The sequence below is a fragment of the Staurois parvus genome, unplaced genomic scaffold (genome assembly GCF_062004578.1).
Source record: "Staurois parvus isolate SC_StPar_1 unplaced genomic scaffold, SC_StPar_1.0 ptg001029l, whole genome shotgun sequence".
Taxonomy (NCBI): Eukaryota; Metazoa; Chordata; class Amphibia; order Anura; family Ranidae; genus Staurois; species Staurois parvus.
This window is the reverse complement of record NW_028318825.1, coordinates 39,744-59,105: the sequence shown is the minus strand read 5'-3', so window position 1 is coordinate 59,105 and position 19,362 is coordinate 39,744. Positions and strand designations below refer to the sequence as shown.

The 19,362-nt window shown below is 48.0% G+C and overlaps 1 protein-coding gene across 1 annotated transcript in view; it reads right to left on the bottom strand.

The window, feature by feature from the left end:
* The window catches only part of LOC149441066 (V-set domain containing T-cell activation inhibitor 1-like), a 33,712-nt gene extending 15,121 nt beyond the window's left edge, over positions 1-18,591 (bottom strand). The window contains exons 1-3 of the mRNA XM_089657801.1: positions 18,468-18,591; positions 17,910-18,092; positions 8,967-9,299 (exon numbers count right to left, since the gene is read on the bottom strand). Of these exons, the coding sequence (XP_089513927.1) occupies positions 8,967-9,299; positions 17,910-18,092; positions 18,468-18,591 (640 nt within the window). The remainder of the gene's footprint in view (positions 1-8,966; positions 9,300-17,909; positions 18,093-18,467) is intronic.
* Between the last annotated feature and the right edge of the window lie 771 nt (positions 18,592-19,362).

Below are 19,362 nucleotides of genomic sequence, written 5' to 3'. Positions count from 1 at the left end.
TACAGAAATATATGCACGGGAGAAGTCAGCCTGGGGAGTAATACCCTTGAAAAAATCTTGAAAAAGAGAAAGAAGAAGATGGGGAGCCAGAATACCAATGAAGGTCTTGTAATAGGAGTAAGGAAGTCCATCTGGTTCCGGGGTTTTGCGTGACGGGAGATGTTTGACTGTATCAAATAGTTCTTCAGATGAAATGTCAGCGTTAAGGGCCGAGATGTCAGAAGGCGATAGCTTCGGTAATAGTAGAGGATTAAAAAAACCTATCAAAAGAAGTCTCTGTGAGGGGAGGATGGAGGTCTGGGGTCAAACAGTTATAAAGGGACTCATAATATGAGCCAAAAAGGGAGACCATTACATGGGGGTCATAAGTAGGGTCCCCATTCAGCTGGATAAGATGGTCTGGCATTGTAGGGGGAGATTGTGCTTTGAGTATATTGATGAGCATATGGTGAGGTTTGTTAGAGAATTCATACAATCTCTGTTTGACCCAGAGAAAAGATTTTGTGGACTTACAGACATCAAGAGATTTGATTTGGTCATGAAGAGAGGTCACTTTATGTAGCCCAGAAATAGACGGTTTTGTGAGAAGTCTACGTTCAGCCAGGGTTAACTGGTGGACTAGGGTAATCCTGGAACTCTCTGAGGATTTCTTCAAACTAGAACCCATGGAGATACAAAGACCTCGAAATACCGCCTTGTGGGCTTCCCATACGGTCGAGGTAGATAATACAGAGCCTACATTGTGGTGAAAGCACATATCAAGTCCCGGTGAGAGCTCAGCACGGAGATGTTCCGTGGTTAAAAAGGTCTCATTGAGGCGCCAATGGCCTGCCTTTGGCATAACATTAGGGAATAACAGGTTTAAGGTCAAGGAGGCATGATCAGACCATGTGATAGGATTGATGTCAGAGGAAACCAGGAGAGGGAACAGAGGAGCTGAGATAAAAAAATGATCTAGGCATGAATAACTATGATGAGGGATGGAGTAGAAGGTGAATTGTTTATGGAGAGGATGCCAAATTCGCCAGGCATCAAAGAGACGATGTTCCCTGATCAATTTCGAGGAGGAGCATTGCCGCTTCGAAGGAGTGGACTCGTAGAGAACCTTCCTATCTTTGTGTGGTGAGAGGATTAAGTTAAAGTCACCCCCTATAATCATGTGTGGAGTAGAGAAGGATCCTAATTTGTCGAGTGTTTGTGTAAGAAACTGTAACTGACCTGAGTTCGGGGCATATAGATTCATCAAGATAAGGGGGGTGTCACCAAGCATGCATTCTAAAATAATGAAGCGACCATGGTGATCAACCCTGGAGGTAACAACCCGAAGGGAGCAATGTGTCCAAATCAGTATTGCCACTCCGGTCTTCCCAGATGGGTCAAAGGCCGAATAGGATTGGGAAAAGAACCTTGAGGCAAAACAACAGGAGCCTATTGATTTAAAATGAGTCTCCTGGACAAAAATAATATCTGCTCCTGAGGATCGGAATTCCTTCAAAGCCATCCACCGTTTCTGAATGGAGTTAAGGCCTTTAACATTATATGACAGAAGTCGTAAAGCCATCACAAAATGACAATGGATATTGCATGTGTACCAGCAGAAAAGGTAAATGGGATACCATCGATGGAACAAAACAGAAAACAAGTAACATTAATAGATAAACTGGAAACATTACAGTAAAAAACATAGATAGCTGTAGGGATATGCATTTGGGAAAAACATCTACACCCAAGTCGTCAGTGGCTGGACGGGATTGGGGGCAACATGACAACCGAAACATAACAGTCGTCAAACTCGGCCAGAAAAACAAGACAATTGAAAGTACCCAGCAAGGGTTCAGCCAGCAAAAAAACAAAAACAAAGGGGGGCTAGTGACACAAGTGAGACCAACCTCGTCATTTCAGTCTCCCATCAGGTACGTGACAGTACCAGTCAGCCAATGATGGAGTCTGAAAGGGAGGCCTCTCCACTGGGGGACATTTGCCAAGCAGTAGCTGCCTTGTTTAACTTGGTGCAAGATCTGCAGAGAAACTTTGAACACCTGCAGAGACAAATGCTAACCAACTCTAATGACCCCACAGACACGGATCTCACTGCAGCCTTAGATGCAACCAAACGGAGCCCAGTATGATCTTTGGAGCCCCTGTCCTACTGGAACCCTGGGTGCCTAAGCCTGAGTTTTTTACAGGAGACCGCAGGAAGTTCAGAACATTTTTTAACTCCTGCGAGCTATATTTTTCGCTGCTTCCAAGGACCTTTTCATCACCAAGAACCAAGGTGGGATTTGTCACCACACTTCTTAGGAATGAACCTCAATCCTGGGCACACCACCTTTGTGAGCAACATGACCCGGCTCTAACTTCAGTGGACTCTTTTTTCACAGCAATGGCACAAATCTATGCTGATCCTTTCCTGCGCCAAACTGCTGAATCTATGCTTAGTAAGCTACAGAAAGGCCAAAGACCTGTGGAAGAATATGTTACTGAGTTCCGCATCTGGAGTTCCGATACTCAGTGGAACGAGTCTGCTCTCCGCTATCAGTTCCGTCTTGGTCTTTCTGACACCCTGAAGGATGAGCTTGCCCGAGTGGGGGTACCAACCAGGTTGGAGAACCTGATAGACCTGACGATCCACATTGACCGTCGGATTTGGGAGAGACAGGATGAGAAAACTAACAGGGAGATTCTGATATGTTCAGAAATAGGGACCCCTGTGCCCTCTACGAATGCTGTTCCATCAGAATTGCCCACTAAGCCATCTAGGAGGAGCTTTTGGAGACCACAGTTATCCGCAGCAGAGCACATTCGACGACAGAAGTCCAACCTCTGCCTCTACTGTGGTGATGCAGGTTATTATGTGGTGACGTGTCCAATAAAACCTCATAAGCCCTCTCCCAACTGGTTCTATATGATGCATCCCCAAGAAGCCGAACAAATCTCTCCTTCTCTGTTCAACTACAACTGGCCGAAAGGACGATCACGGTCCCGGCCATTATAGACTCAGGCGCTTGTAGTTGTTTTATGGATGCAAACTTCGCTACCCAAAATAAGATTCCGCTCTGTATCAAGGCACAAAAGCTTGCAGTTCATCTTGCAGATGAGTCCGGTATCAGTTCCGGCCCTGTGACACAAGAAACCATGCCAACGTTATGCTACTCTCCTTCAGGACACCAGGAATTTCTATGTCTGGATATTATTACCTCCCCGATTTTTCCAGTTATTTTCGGCATGCCCTGGCAAAGAGCACACAACCCAACCATCAATTGGTTGTCTGGAGAGATCCTCTTCTCTTTGGAATACTGTTTGAATCACTGTATCCCTAAAGAAACAAGTGCAGCAACTCCTCTTCTCAGTATTCACTCTGATCCCGAGACCATGAAACTCGTTCCTGTGTATCACGAGTATCTGGATGTATTCAATGAAAAGAGTGCCAATACTCTTCCTCCTCATTGTTCCTATGATTGTCCGATTGGCTACTGCCCGAAATCCCTTTTGAACGAATTTACCCCCTATCCGAAGCCGAATTAGAGGTCCTCCGGGGTTATATCGATGAGAGTCTAGAAAAAGGGTTTACTCAGCCTTCTACATCACCAGCAGGAGCTGGCATCTTCTTTGTTGAGAAGAAGGATCACACCCTCAGACCTTGTGTGGACTACCGTGACCTAAACAAGATAACGGTCAAAAATCGCTATCCCCTTCCTCTAATCCCCAAATTTTTCCAAAGGCTGCGAGGAGCATGTTTCTTCTCAAAACTGGATCTGAGGGGTGCTTACAATCTAGTAAGAATTTGTGAAGGTGATGAATAGAAGACGGTCTTTCGAACCCAGTTCGGGCATTTTGAATACTTGGTGATGCCTTTTGGTCTCTGTAATGCCCCAGCAACCTTCCAACATCTCGTAAACTATATATTTCGGGACTATTTGGATCTATTCATAATTGTTTACCTGGATGACATCTTAGTTTTCTCCAGTTCAATAGAAAGACATCGGGATCACGTAAAGAAAACTCTGGATAGATTACGCCAACATCACCTTTACGCAAAAGCCGAAAAATGTGAATTTGAGAGACAATCTATCCAGTTTCTCAGACTTGTGATCACCCCCGAGGGCATCTCTATGGACCCCCAAAAGGTTTCCTCTGTCTTAGAATGGCCCATTCCAGGAGATAGGAAAGCAGTGCAGTGTTTCGTAGGATTTGCAAATTTCTACAGGAAATTTATCAAAAACTTCTCTGGGATCATCACACCAGTGACACAGCTCACCAAGCACCATATTCCCTTCAAGTGGACTCCCGAGGCCTAAGCAGCCTTTGAGCAATTAAAAACCATGTTCACCTTCGCTCCTATCCTGAAGCACCCAGACCCTGCTCTAGTCTTTGTCCTCGAAGTAGACGCTTCTAAGAATGCTGTAGGAGCCATCTTGTCATAGAGACAGGGACTCAAATCACTTTTGCACCCGGTTGCATTTTTCTCCAGGAAATTCAATGTCTCTGAAAGGAACTATGATGTGGGAGACAGAGAGCTGCTAGCCATCAAGGCAGCACTTGAGGAAATGCGTTACTTACTGGAGGGAGCATCCCATCCTATTCTCATCTTCACAGACCATAAGAACCTTGAATACCTGAAAACGGCAAAATGCCTCAGGCCACGACAAGCAAGTTGGGCGCTATTTTTCTCCCGCTTTGTCTTTCATTTGACTTAGCATCCTGGATCAAAAAACAGTAAACCTGATGCACTCTCCCGTATGTTTCCCGACCCAATCGTACAGTCTGAACCTGACACGATTCTGCCAGCCAAGAATTTTCTACTCCTACAGACAGACCTTGTAACACAAATAAGAGAAGTGGTGGATAATCATCCGCCTTCCATAGATATGCATCTGCAGCTAAAGGACGGTCTGTATTTTCACAAGGAACAAATCTTTGTACCCGAAGAACTCAGGACTCTTATCCTCAAAAGATGCCACAATCACTCCTTAGCAGGCCACTTCAGGATTCATAAGACTTCAAATTTGGTCTCTCGCTCCTTCTGGCGGCCATACTCAATAAAGGATTGCCAGGACTATGTGAGATCTTGTACAGTCTGCCTTAAGAACAAGTCTGACAAAGCCAAGACATCCAAATTTTGGAAAGCTCTGTGTGAGGCATTAGAGATCGAGTTACGCTTCTCCTCTGCATATCACCCACAAACAAATGGACAGATGGAAAGAAAGAACCAAACTCTGGAGCAATACCTCCGATGCTTCTCCTCATACTCTCAGGATGACCGGATATCTCTCCTTCCGTTAGCAGAATTCGCTTACAATAATTCCATTCACTTGGCTATCAAGCAATCCCCCTTTAACTCCAACTATGGATATCACCCTTCCTTCCTTCCGGAAATACCAGTGGAACCTGCTGTCCCGGCAGTACAAGAAGGGATGGAGTTCCTCAAGAGGAACGACGAAATATTGCAGAAAATTATTTCCGAAGCTCAGGCGAGTAACAAAAAATTTTTTGACAGAAGGAGAAGAGGAAACTTAAAACTGAAACAAGGGGATAAGGTCTGGTTATCCACGGCAAATCTGAAATTAAGTTGTCCGTCAAGAAAGCTTGGTCCAAGATACCTGGGGCCATTTACTATCAAGAGAAGGGTTAACCCTATAGCTTTCGAATTGAAACTACCCTCTAATATGAAGATCCACCCGGTGTTCCATTGCTCCTTGCTTAAACCGCATATCCCAAGTGGATTTCCCAATCGAGATCTAGAGGCGCCTGCTCCACTGCTGGTTGAAGGAAATGAAGAGTACGAGGTTGAGGCTATCTTGAATTGTAGGAAGAGGGGCGGACAGACCCAGTTTCTCATCAAATGGAAGGGTTATGGACCAGAGGATAATTCCTGGGAACCATCCACTAATGTCTATGTCCCACGGATAGTTTAAGCCTACCTCCATCTTCACCCCGAAAAACGAGCCATAGTGGGCATCCGGAGGCTGCCCCTAAGAAGGGGGCAATGTAAGGGATTTCCGGCAAGAAGAATTGCGATCAGAAATACGCATGCGCATAGGAATTCTCGCAGGAGAATTGCCGGTTGTGCGCATGCGTGCAGGAATGCACGATCGTGCACACGCAAGCATACGTACGGCAAAGATTGGTGCCAGACGGCCTATTTAAAGAGTGTCTCTGCTCATGTTCAGTGCTGACTGGTCTTCAGCTCCCCCCGTGTCCTGCTTGTTCCTGTGTGATTCCTTTGTTGCTGACCCGGCTTGTTCCTCACCTGACTCTGATTGCTCTCCTGCTCCTGGTTCCTGACTTCGGCTCTGCTCCTGACCTTGGCTTTCCTCCTTATTCTGTACCGCGCTGCCCGACTGTTGATGACCCTGGCTATCCCATGACACTGCTCCTGTCTCTTGTCCTCACTACCTGCCTTGCTCTGGTGCACGCCTGGCAATCTACAAACCTGCTCTACCTACTACTACTGTGCCAAAATCAGAGGATCATCAGCCTTCCAAGGTCTTCATCTGCAAGAGCTGCAAACAACAACTACTGGCACTCTTGTTCCCCTGGGTCCTAGACTCCCTCTGTTCCAACTCCAGGGGTGTCAGAGCTAGTGACACAAGTGAGGCCGACTTCGTCATTTCAGTCTCCCATCAGGTACGTGACAGTCCCTCTCTAGATGTGCAAAGCTGGAAGAGACATCCCCAAAAAGACTTGCAGCTGGAATTGCAGCCAAAGGGGGTCCTCCAAGTATTGACTCCGGGGGGCCGAATACAAATTCCACCACACTTTTCACAGATTTATTGGTCATAAATGTTGGAAACCATTTCTTATTTTACTTCCACTTCACAATTATATGCCACTTTGTGTTGGTCTATCACATCCAATCCCGATAAAGTACATTGACTGTTCTGGTTGTCACATGGCAACATGGGGGACATTTCAGGAGGGAGGAAGACTTTTTCAAGGCTCCGGAAACACCATATGTACACCCTGCAAATATGGAGCTTGAGAATGAGAATGATAGTAGTACTGTTTTATGCAAATTCTCCAGTTGGGAGCTCCGAGATCATAAGTTATTGATGAGGAATTTCTGCCTTCATAAAATTCATATTTTGCCTTCTGTACAATACATGAGAACACAGTATTACTGAAGCTTTAATTGCTCAAAGTGAAAACAACAGTGTAGGCCTAGTCAGTACGGCTCCTTGAGACTGTACAAGCAAAATGATGTAATAAATGGTTTCAGATCAAATGAACACAGATCTCAACAGCCTCCTACCTCTCCTCCATTCCAGCACTGCAGCCATACAGTGGCTCCATCCTCCGTTTCCTATGTCTTTGCTATGTCTTGTATTGATCTGGTGGCCAGAGGAAGAAACCAAGGTCTATGGCAGGAGCTCAGGTATCTGACACTCTCAGAAGTGTGGAATGCCAAGGACACTTATGTTGGCAACAGTGATGGAAAGGAGCGAAGGTAGGAGATGTGAGTGTAATACCTCTTCTTTTGCAGGGAACTGGCAGACCTGACGGGATCTCTTTAATAATAATTATAATAATAAAAAGCATAGACTTAGGGTATATATCCACTCTTGTCAAGAAATGTCCAGCTCCCTATTAATGATAAAAAAAACAGATCTGATGATACAGTGAGCACATTATGAGTTACAGAGCATATGTCACAGAGACCACCATCATGTGTGCAAGCTGTGCAGTAGGTCCACTATCACCAACTACACTATATTGCTAAACGTATTGGGACCCCCGCCAAATCATTGGATTCAGGTGTAGACTACCTCTACAAACATTGGTGAAAGAATGGGTCGCTCTCAGGAGCTCAGTGACTCCAAGCGTGGTCCCGTGATAGGTGGCCACCTGGGCAATAAGTCCATCCGTGACATTTCCTGGCTACTAAATATTCCACGCTCAACTGTTAGTGGGATTATAACAAAGTGGAAGCAACTGGGAACAACAGCCACTCAGCCACCAAGTGGTAGGCCACGTCACATGACAGGGCGGGGTCAGCGCATGCTGAAGCGCACAGTGCGCAGAAGTCGCCAACTGTCTGCAGAGTCAATAGCTAAAGACCTCCAAACTTGGTGTGGCCTTCAGATGAGCCCAACAACAGTGCGTAGAGAACTTCATGGAATGGGTTTCCATGGCCGAGCAGCTGCATCCAAGCCTTCCATCACCAAGTGCAATGCAAAGTGTCCGATGCCGTGGCGTAAAGCACGCCGCCACTGGACTCTAGAGCAGGAGAGGCGTGTTCTCTGGAGTAACCAATCACACTTCTCTGTCTGGCTATCTGATGGACGTGTCTGGGTTTGGCAGTTGCCAGAAGAACGGTACTTGCCTGACTGCATTGTGCCAAATGTAAAGTTTGGTGGAGGGGGGATTATGGTGTAGGGTTGTATTTCAGGGGTTGGACTTGGCCCTCTAGTTCCAGTGAAGAGAAAGGCGACATTTTGGACTATTTCATGCTCCCAACTTTGTGGGAGGAGTTTGGGGATGGTCCCTTCCTGTTCCAACATGACTGCACACCAGTGCACAAAGCAAGGTCCATAAAGACATGGAAGAGCCAGTTTGGGGTGGAGGAACTTGACTGACCTGCACAGAGTCCTGACCTCAACCCCATAGAACACCTTTGGGATGAATTAGAGTGGAGACTGTGAGCCAGGCCTCCTCCCCCGACATCAGTGCCTGACCTGACAAATGTGCTTCTGGAAGAATGGTCCAACCTTCCCATAGACACCCTCCTAAACCTTGTGGACGGCCTTCCCAGAAGAGTTGAAGCTGTTATAGCTGCAAAGGGCGGGGCCAACTCAATATTGAACCCTGACTAAGACTGGGGGGCCATTAAAGGTCATGTGTGTGGGAAGGCAAGAGGCCCAATACTGCGGGCAATATAGTGTATACATAATATTATAGTGCTGGTTAACTGAGGAACCAGATAAACTGCATATTTTAGGTCATGGACCTGGTGGAGCAGAACTTACGGTTTATGGTTAAGTTCACCTTCTTGTCACCATGGCCTCTTCTATTGGCTGCTCGGCAGTAATATGTCCCTTCATCATTGAAGGTGACCTCTCGCAGTGTCAGGTTCACTGCTCCGTTGGAGAATTCTTTGGACAGTTCTGTGCGTCCTGTGTAGCTTACATTCTGATCTGTGGGACTGTCCTGATCGTTCTTGAACTTGTGTGCGATAAATCCTTTTCCATCCAGACCAATCTTCTCCCAGACCACTACCAGACCTTCCGTCCCACGTATGAAGGGAAATGAGCAGCCGAGGATGACCGTGCCATAGAGGGAAGCAACCACTTCAGTCTGATCTGTGGAGGGGAGCAGAAATATTCGCTAAAAATGAATCAGCCTCATTCTGAATTTGTTTCACATCATCCCTATATGTCACAGTGTGTATTTAAGAGTAATTCCATTTTATAGTAACAATTTGTATTGGTTTTCACATACAGTGGGGATGGAAAGTTTGGGCACCCCAGCTAAAAATTTGTATTAATGTGCATAAAGAAGCCAAGGAAAGATGGAAAAATCTCCAAAAGGCATCAAATTACAGATTAGACATTCTTATAATATGTCAACAAAAGTTAGATTTTATTTCCATCATTTACACTTTCAAAATAACAGAAAACAAAAAAATGGCGTCTGCAAAAGTTTGGGCCCCCTGCAGAGTTAATATCTTGTACTGCCCCCTTTGGCAAGTATCACAGCTTGTAAACGCTTTTTGTAGCCAGCCAAGAGTTTTTCAGTTCTTGTTTGAGGTATCTTTGCCCATTCTTCCTTACAAAAGTCTTCCAGTTCTTTGAGATTTCTGGGCTGTCTGTCGCACGGCTCTTTTAAGGTCTATCCATAGATTTTCAATGATGTTGAGGTCAGGAGATTGTGAAGGCCATGGCAAAACCTTCAGTTTACGCCTCTTGATGTAATCCCCCGTGGATTTCGAGGTGTGTTTAGGATCATTATCCATTTGTAGAAGCCATCCTCTCTTTAACTTCAGCTTTTTCACAGATGGCATCAAGTTACCATCCAAAATTTGCTGAAATTTTATTGAATCCATTTTTCCTTCTACTCGTAAGATGTTCCCTGTGCCACTGGCTGCAACACAACCCCAAAGCATGATTGATCCAACCCCATGCTTCACAGTTGGACAGAGGTTCTTTTCATTCAATTCTGTGCCCCTTCTTCTCCAAACGTACCTTTGCTCATTCCGGCCAAAAAGTTCAATTTTAAACTCATCGGTCCACAGAACTTGTTTCCAAAATGCATCAGGCTTGTCTATATGTTCATTTGCAAAGTTCAAACGATGATTTTTGTGGTGAGGACGTAGAAGAGGTTTTCTTCTGATGACTCTTCCATGAAGACCATATTTGTACAAGTATCTCTTTATAGTGGAATAGTGACCACAACTCCAGTGTCTGCCAGATCTTTCTGGAGGGATCGTGCAGTCAAACGTGGGTTTTGAATTGTTTTTCTCACAATCCTGCGAGCTGTTCTGTCTGATATTTTTCTTGGTCTTCCAGATCTTGCTTTAACTTCCACTGTTCCTGATGACTGCCATTTCTTAATTACATTCCGAACAGAGGATATTGACATCTGAAAACGCTTTGCTATCTTCTTATAGCCTTCTCCAGCTTTGTGAGCGTCAACTATTTTCAGTTTCGGTTTTCTAGACAACTGCTTAGAAGAACCCATGGTGCTGATTGTTGGGGCAAGGTCAGATGAGTCTGGGCATTTAAAACCTTTGAGATTGACATCACCTGGTCTTCCCAGACGATGATTGAGAACAATCCATGACACTGGCAGGTCTCAGCCTGGCAAAGGGGGCAGTGCATGCTATAAATTCTGCAGGGTGCCCAAACTTTTGCAGACGCCATTTTTTTGTTTTCTGTTATTTTGAAAGTGTAAATGATGGAAATAAAATCTAACTTTTGTTGACATATTATAAGAATGTCTAATCTGTAATTTGATGCCTTTTGGAGATTTTTCCATCTTTCCTTGGCTTCTTTATGCACATTAATACAAATTTTTAGCTGGGGTGCCCAAACTTTCCATCCCCACTGTACATATATATATACAAACAGTAAATTGAAAGAGGAACACAGGGAAAGAGGGAGCACATCGATAGTAAAAGCTGCATGGTTACAAACATAATAGTGTCACATAGCAACAGTGGGGAGGCCATCAGAACCGTACATTTGGAGAAAGGTGGGAGGAAGTGAAATTATCCCATGGGTGCCACACTGCCTCGAACACAGCAATCGAACAGGCGTGTAAAGCAGTCAGGTACTCCATCTGTCTCACATCAGCAATAATTTTAAACAGAGTTGACATAGAAGGAGGTATAGAGGATAGCCAACACATCGGAATGCTTCTTCTAGCCGCCATTTTGGGAAGACCTGGGAATGGCAGACTCAATAAAAAGGATAGGGGCTCAAAAGGGGAGGGAGGTCTGCAACAGCAATTGTAAAAAGGACAAAACCTCTTCCCAAAAAGGAACAATGGATCCACAATCCAAAAAATGTGGAAGAGGGAGCCAAAGTCTTTCCCGCAACGCCAGCAGGCAGAAGAAGCATTCGGGTTAAGGCATGAATTACATCGGGAGTTTTGTACCAAAAACTGGGGCCACTTGCGCATGTAATGATGAGTGTCGTTAGAGAGGGGGGAGCATCCATAAGAAGTTTGTATGTATTAGAAATTATGCCCCTTTGATGTGGACCTTGTATGCACAGACCCTCAAAGGGAGTGAGTTTCCCAAGAGTCAATGTGGGGGACATGGTAGAGAAAAGTGGCGTATCTGGAGATAGATATATAAATGTTGGGAAGGCAGATCTTTTTTCTGGAGGTATGAGAATGGTTGCAGCTTCCAAGTCACAGGATGTACTAAGTGGCGTAGTTGGAAGAGATTGGCTGTGACCCAAGGGAGCACCCGGGGCATGGACAAACTATCTGGAAGGTTGGGATTAAAGAGGATATTAGTCAGTGGGGAGAAATCTGAGGTCAACGCAAACCTAGTCTTGCATTTCGATGGATAGATGCAACACAGCACAGTGGCTAAATGGTTAGCACTTCCCCATGGCAGTACTCGGGTCGTTGTTTTGAATCCCAGCCACGGCACCACCTGCCTGGAGTTTGCATGTTCTCCCTGTGCCTGCGTGGGTTTCCTCGGGGTACTCCGGTTTCCTCCTACACTCCAAAGACATGCTGGTAGGTTAATTGGATCCTGTCTAAATTGCCCTAATATGTGTATGTATGAATGTGAGTTAGGGACTGTAACGGAAGTGTAGGCAGGACAGAGCACACGGAGAAGATGGGGAACACACAAAACTTTATTGATGCAACAAATTGACAGACACTCAATAGGGAAATGGCAGGGAGGGTGATGTGTGCACAAACCAGGGACGATTCAAGGCTGGGGGGGGGGGGTCTTCAGCGACAGGCAGGCAATCTCCCCCCCCCCCAGGCTTGGGGCCTCAGCCGAGCTCCCTCCGTGACTGGACAGCGGATTGGAGACTCGAGCAACCTACCACTGGGCAGGGGGCCTCGGGCAACAGATGGCAATCTACCCCTGGACAGGGGCTCGGGCAACAGACGGCAACCTACCACTGGGCAGGGGCCTCGGGCAACAGGCGGCAATCTACCCTTGGGCAGGGGTCTCGGGCAACAGGCGGCAACCTACCACTGGGCTTGGGCCTCGGGCAACAGGCGGCAACCTACCACTGGGCAGGGGGCCTCGGGCAACAGACGGCAATCTACCCCTAGACAGGGGCTCGGGCAACAGACGGCAACCTACCACTGGGCAGGGGCCTTGGGCAACAGACGGCAATCTACCCCTGGACAGGGCCTCGGGCAACAGACGGCAACCTACCACTGGGCAGGGGCCTCGGGCAACAGGCGGCAATCTACCCCTGGACAGGGCCTCGGGCAACAGACGGCAACCTACCACTGGGCAGGGGGCTTCGGGCAACAGACGGCAACCTACCCCTGGACAGGGGCTCGGGCAACAGACGGCAACCTACCACTGGGCAGGGGGCCTCGGGCAACAGACGGCAACCTACCCCTGGACAGGGGCTCAGGCAACAGGCGGCAACCTACCACTGGGCAGGGGCCTCGGGCAACAAATGGCAATCTACCCCTGGACAGGGGCTCGGGCAACAGACGGCAACCTACCACTGGGCAGGGGGCTTCGGGCAACAGACGGCAACCTACCCCTGGACAGGGGCTCGGGCAACAGGCGGCAACCTACCACTGGGCAGGGGCCTTGGGCAACAGGCGGCAACCTATCACTGGGCAGGGGCCTCGGGCAACAAACAGCAATCTACCCCTGGGCAGGGGCCTCGGGCAACAGGCGGCAACCTACCACTGGGCAGGGGCCTCGGGGATTCAACGGGACTCTAGCTGTGGAGACTGGCCACAGCACAGCTCCCACCCAGCTTTCTAGGGTCATTGGGTTCACGGGGACTCAACGGGTAGCGATGGCTCAAGCACTCAGGGGCACCACAGGTAGCTATACTCCGGGCCTGCCATCAGGACATGGGTGGTCAGTGCACACACAGTGGGGCAGTTCAGGACACGAGTGGTCGGTGCACACACCGGGGACAGTTCAGAACACGGGTGGTTGGTGCACACAGCAGGCACAGTTCAGGACACAGGTGGTCAGTGCGCACAACAGGGACGGTTAAGGACACGGGTGGTCAGTGCACACAGCAGGGACAGTTCAGGACACGATGGTCGGTACACACAGCAGGCACAGTTCAGAACACGGGTGGTTGGTGTACACAGCGGGGACAGTTCAGGACACAGTGGTCGGTGCACACAGCGGGGACAGTTCAGAACACGGGTGGTCGGTGCACACAGTGGGGACAGTTCAGGACACGGGTGGTCAGTGTGCACAACAGTGACAGTCCAGGACACGGGTGGTCAGTGCGCACAGTGGGGACAGTTCAGGACACGGGTGGTCAGTGCGCACAACAGGGAAAGTTCAGGACACGGGTGGTCGGTGCACACAGCGGGGACAGTTCAGGACACGGGTGGTCGGTGCACACAGCGGGGAGAGTTCAGGACACTCAAGGTAAGCAGCTTGCAGACCCTCAGCGGCAGGCGGCTCCAGACAGGGATGACCAGTGGTCAGCGTTCCAGTGACAACCAGTGATCAGCAGACAACAGCAGCAGCTCCCAGGGCACTCAGCAGCAGACAGCCTCCAGGGACACGCAGCCACAGACAGTGTGCAGGCTCCCTCAGCAGAAGCTCCCAGGGCACTCAGCAGCAGACAGGGTGCAAGGGTGCTCAGTAGACAGTCTTACAGACTGGCAGGGTCTCAGCTGTGGGGTCTGACCTTTGAGGAGAAGGCTCATGCAGAGCTGTGGAGACTCCCAACCCTGGGGTATTGTAGAGGGCTACAGTCCTGACCTTTTGGGGTCTGCAGAGTGTGCAGGGGGGATGGCTGGGGAGGCTTGGTCCCCCTCACCCGAGCCTCCCAACATCTTTCTGGGAGCAAGATGGTTCCAGCCGCATGGCCAAGAACAGAGAGAGGAGGGCTGCTTCCTGTGCGATGGTTTTGAAAATCAAGTGGGACGCGGCTAGGTTGCCTCAGCAGCGGCCGGCCCAGCAGACTTCAGAATGTGCTAGGTGGAAGGGAGGGGTGGAGGGATATGGCGGGGGATGGGAGAGGCACTGGCAGTCTGTGACAGGGACCTTAGATTGTATGCCTCTTGAGGGTTAGAGACTCATGTGAATGTACAATATATATGTGTAAAGTGCTGCGTAAATTGACAGCACTATATAAGTACCTAAAATAAATAAATAAATAAGGTCCACCGCCGAGGTCAACCAGAGGAGAGAACAAGGATGAGTTGGAGTCAATTGTAAGGACTCGATCTCAGTCCACAGGTTGGGAGGGTAGTGGGTGGACCATGATATAATGAAGTGGAGGTGGGTAGCATAGTAATAGGTCACAGTATCCAGTGCCCCTAGGCCTCCCCTAGAACACAGAGAAAGTAGTACACTACGTGCGATTCTATGTCGCTTATTATGCCAAATGAAATGTAGAAGAGATTTCTGGAGGGAGTGTAGTTTGGACATAGAAACAGGAATGGGGAGAGTCACAAATAAATACCGGAGTTTGGGCAGTACAATCATTTTTATGACGTTGATGCGTCCCAGGAAGGATATGGGTAGGGTATCCCAGAATTCCAAGGAGCGAGAGATAGCTATAAATAGGGGGATCTGGCATCATATATATATATATATAGGAGGAAGTGAGGCTAGTACCCAAATATGTTAGAGAATGAGTGCACCATCGATAAGGGAAGGATTCTTGGAGGGACGAGAGGACAGCTGGTGGAATGTAAAGTGGGAGTGCTTCAGTTTTGGAGGTATTAACCTTTTAACCCAAGAGGGTCCCGAACTGACGTAAAATTGTATGCAATGCTGGAAGAGAGATTTGGGGATTCGAGAGTACTCACGCCCATGAGATAATATCCCTTGTATGTCGGGGGGTGAGACTGGATTGCAATAGCCAACGGTTCCAAGCAGAGGATTAACAATAGAGGAGAGAGTGGGCATCCCTGTCACGTACCATTTGACATCTAAAAAGGGGGTTTGAGAAAAAAGGCCAGTCTGACCCGTGAAGAAGGAGAAGAGTAGAAAGCTTTTAAAGCTGCCACGAAAGAGCCACGGAAGCCAAACTTCTCCAAGACCATAACATATAAGGCCAGCTGAGGCGGTCATAAGCTTTTTGGGCATCTAAGCTCAATAAAATGGTGGGGGTAGAAGACCGGTTAACCAAGTCAACCAGATCAATGGATCTCCTGGTATTATCCGCTGCATGTCTGGCAGGAACAAAGCCTACTTGGTATCTGTGTATGAGCTTGGAGATGAGCCTGGACAGGGTATTGGCTAGGATCTTAGTAAAAATCTTGTAATCAGAGTTTAGTAGAGCAATAGGATGGTAATTATCTAAGATAGAATTATCCTTGTCAGGTTTGGGAATTACAGAAATATATGCACGGGAGAAGTCAGCCTGGGGAGTAATACCCTTGAAAAAAATCTTGAAAAAGAAAGATGGAGAGCCAGGTTACCAATGAAGGTCTTGTAATAAGAGTAAGGAAGTCCATCTGGTCCCGGGGTTTTGCGTGACGGGAGATGTTTGACTGTATTAAATAGTTCTTCAGATGAAATGTCAGCGTTAAGGGCCGAGATGTCAGAAGGCGATAGCTTCGGTAATAGTAGAGGACTAAAAAACCTATCAAAAGAAGTCTCTGTGAGGGGAGGATGGAGGTCTGGGGTCAAACAGTTATAAAGGGACTCATAATATGAGCCAAAAAGGGAGACCATTACATGGGGGTCATAAGTAGGGTCCCCATTCAGCTGGATAAGATGGTCTGGCATTGTAGGGGGAGATTGTGCTTTGAGTCTATTGACGAGCATATGGTGATGTTTGTTAGAGAAGTCGTACAATCTCTGTTTGACCCAGAGAAAAGATTTTGTGGACTTACAGGCATCCAGAGCCTTGATTTGGTCACAAAGAGAGGTCACTTTATGTAGCCCAGAAATAGACGGTTTTGTGAGAAGTCTACGTTCAGCCAGGGTTAACTGGCGGACTAGGGTAATCCTGGAATTCTCTGAGGATTTCTTCAAACTAGAACCCATGGAGATACAAAGACCTCGAAATACCGCCTTGTGGGCTTCCCATACGGTCGAGGTAGATGATACAGAGCCTACATTGTGGTGAAAGCACATATCAAGTCCCGGAGAGAGCTCAGCATGAAGATGTTCCGTGGTTAAAAAGGTCTCATGGAGGCGCCAATGGCCTGCCTTTGGTATAACATTAGGGAATAACAGGTTTAAGGTCAAGGAGGCATGATCAGACCATGTGATAGGATTGATGTCAGAGGAAACCAGGAGAGGGAACAGAGGAGCTGAGATAAAAAAATGTATCTAGGCATGAATAACTACGATGAGGGATGGAGTAAAAGGTGAATTGTTTATGGAGGGGGTGCCAAATCGGCCATGCATCAAAAAGACGATGTTCCCTGATCAATTTGCGAAAGGATTTCGAGGAGGAGCATTGCCGCTTCGAAGGAGTGGACTTGTAGAGAACCTTTCTATCTTTGTGTGGTGAGAGGATTAAGTTAAAGTCACCCCCTATAATCATGTGTGGAGTAGAGAAGGATCCTAATTTGTCGAGTGTTTGTGTAAGAAACTGTAACTGACCTGAGTTCGGGGCATATAGATTCATCAAGATAAGGGGGGTGTCACCAAGCATGCATTCTAAAATAATGAAGCGACCATGGTGATCAACCCTGGAGGTAACAACCCGAAGGGAGCAATGTGTCCAAATCAGTATTGCCACTCCGGTCTTCCCAGATGGGTCAAAGGCCGAATAGGATTGGGAAAAGAACCTTGAGGCAAAACAACAGGAGCCTATTGATTTAAAATGAGTCTCCTGGACAAAAATAATATCTGCTCCTGAGGATCGGAATTCCTTCAAAGCCATCCACCGTTTCTGAATGGAGTTAAGGGGGGGAGGGGTGAGGAGGAGAGGGAAGAGGGAAGGAAGAGAGGGAAGGGGGGAAAGAGGGGAGGAAGGGGGGGAGGGAAGAGGGGGAAGGGGTGAGGAGGAGAGGGAAGGGGGGGGGAGGGGGGAGAGATGGGAGGGAGGGGAGGGAGGGGGTAAGGGACAACCCTGAAGTATCCACAGGAGAACACCCTAGAAGAGCATCAGGTAGGCTCATCGCTGGAACGAGGAGGACGAGGACATTGTGGAGTACGTGAAAGACGCTTCCAGCTCCCACAAACTGGTGTCCAAATCTTGTTGGGGGTAATGGAAGGGCGAGATGGGGTAGGCGGTAATGAGAAGGTGTCTTCCGATAAAGGAGATAGTCCCAATTACTTCAGAAAGGAGTCTACCTCTAAAAAAAATCACGTAGGGTAACTTGGAAATCATCTTTGGAGATGACCAGCTTGAAGGGAAAACCCCAGCGATAAGGGGCACAGTAATGTTGAAGATGTGTGGTGACTGGCTTCAGCGCCTTGACCAGGGTAATCGGAGAGAGATCACAAACGAGCTGGAGCCTGTCCCCTTTAAATTCCACGTAAGGCTTGTTGCCTATTGAGGACAACAAGGCTTCTTTACGTTAAAAAAAATGAAAGCGGACGATGATGTCGCGTGGTCTGGTTCTAACGTGCTCCCTACCAATGTCAGGGGCTCAGGATCCTCCATCTGGGGGTTAAGAGAGGTTGGGGATGCTGGCTGTACAGTATGGGATTTAGCTGCAGTACCTCTGGCCGCCGCTGGGGGTCCAGAGCTTGTCCTCGGGATCACGGCCGTAATTGAGGCCGGGATTGTGGCCTATTGAGGAACCGCTGCAGCGGGGATGGCCGCGGATCATGTGGCGGCGGGGAAGGGGGCTTCCAGCGCCCGATCTTCCCCATTATCTCTCCCCTTATGTGCTGGGCCGGGTGCAGGGCTGATATGTCTCACCCAGGGACACCTGGAGGCTGACGTTGCGCTGTGGGTGAGTCGCTAAGGCCGGGGATGCACGGAGCTTCAGGGAGATGCGATCTTCCTCATCCACGGTCGTGCATGCGCCCCAGAGTAATTCCATTTATATTACTAAGAAATGTATAAATGTGTGATTCTGGGTGGTTGCAGAATTGGAAAGTCAGTCAGAGTCCTGAGATGTAAAAGGAGTCATCCAGTGACTGACTTAATATATGATCAGGTTCAATTTTGTTAATTATTATTATTATACAGGATTTATATGGCGCCAACAGTGTGCGCAGCGCTGTACAAAAAGACATTACAGTTACAATACAATTTGGTACAAGAGGAAACAGAGGGCCCTGATCCTGAGAGCTTACAATCTAGCATAAAGCAATCTAACCTTAGTAGTTGAGCCAACAAATGACACATAAAACATAACTGGATAACAGAGGAAAGGAAATATATTCTGCATGGACATTTCCTGAAATCGGTGGAGATTATTGTCCAGTGACCAGGAAGAATATTGCCCGGTGGCCGGGAAGGATACTGTCCTGTGGCCGGGAAGGATACTGTCCTGTGGCCGGGAAGGATACTGTCCTGTGGTCGGGAGGGATACTGTCCTGTGGCCGGGAAGGATACTGTCCTGTGGTCGGGAAGGATACTGTCCTGTGGCCGGGAAGGATACTGTCCTGTGGTCGGGAAGGATACTGTCCTGTGGTCGGGAAGGATACTGTCCTGTGGTCGGGAAGGATACTGTCCTGTGGTCGGGAAGGATACTGTCCTGTGGCCGGGAAGGATACTGTCCTGTGGCCGGGAAGGATACTGTCCTGTGGCCGGGAAGGATACTGTCCTGTGGCCGGGAAGGATACTGTCCTGTGGCCGGGAAGGATAC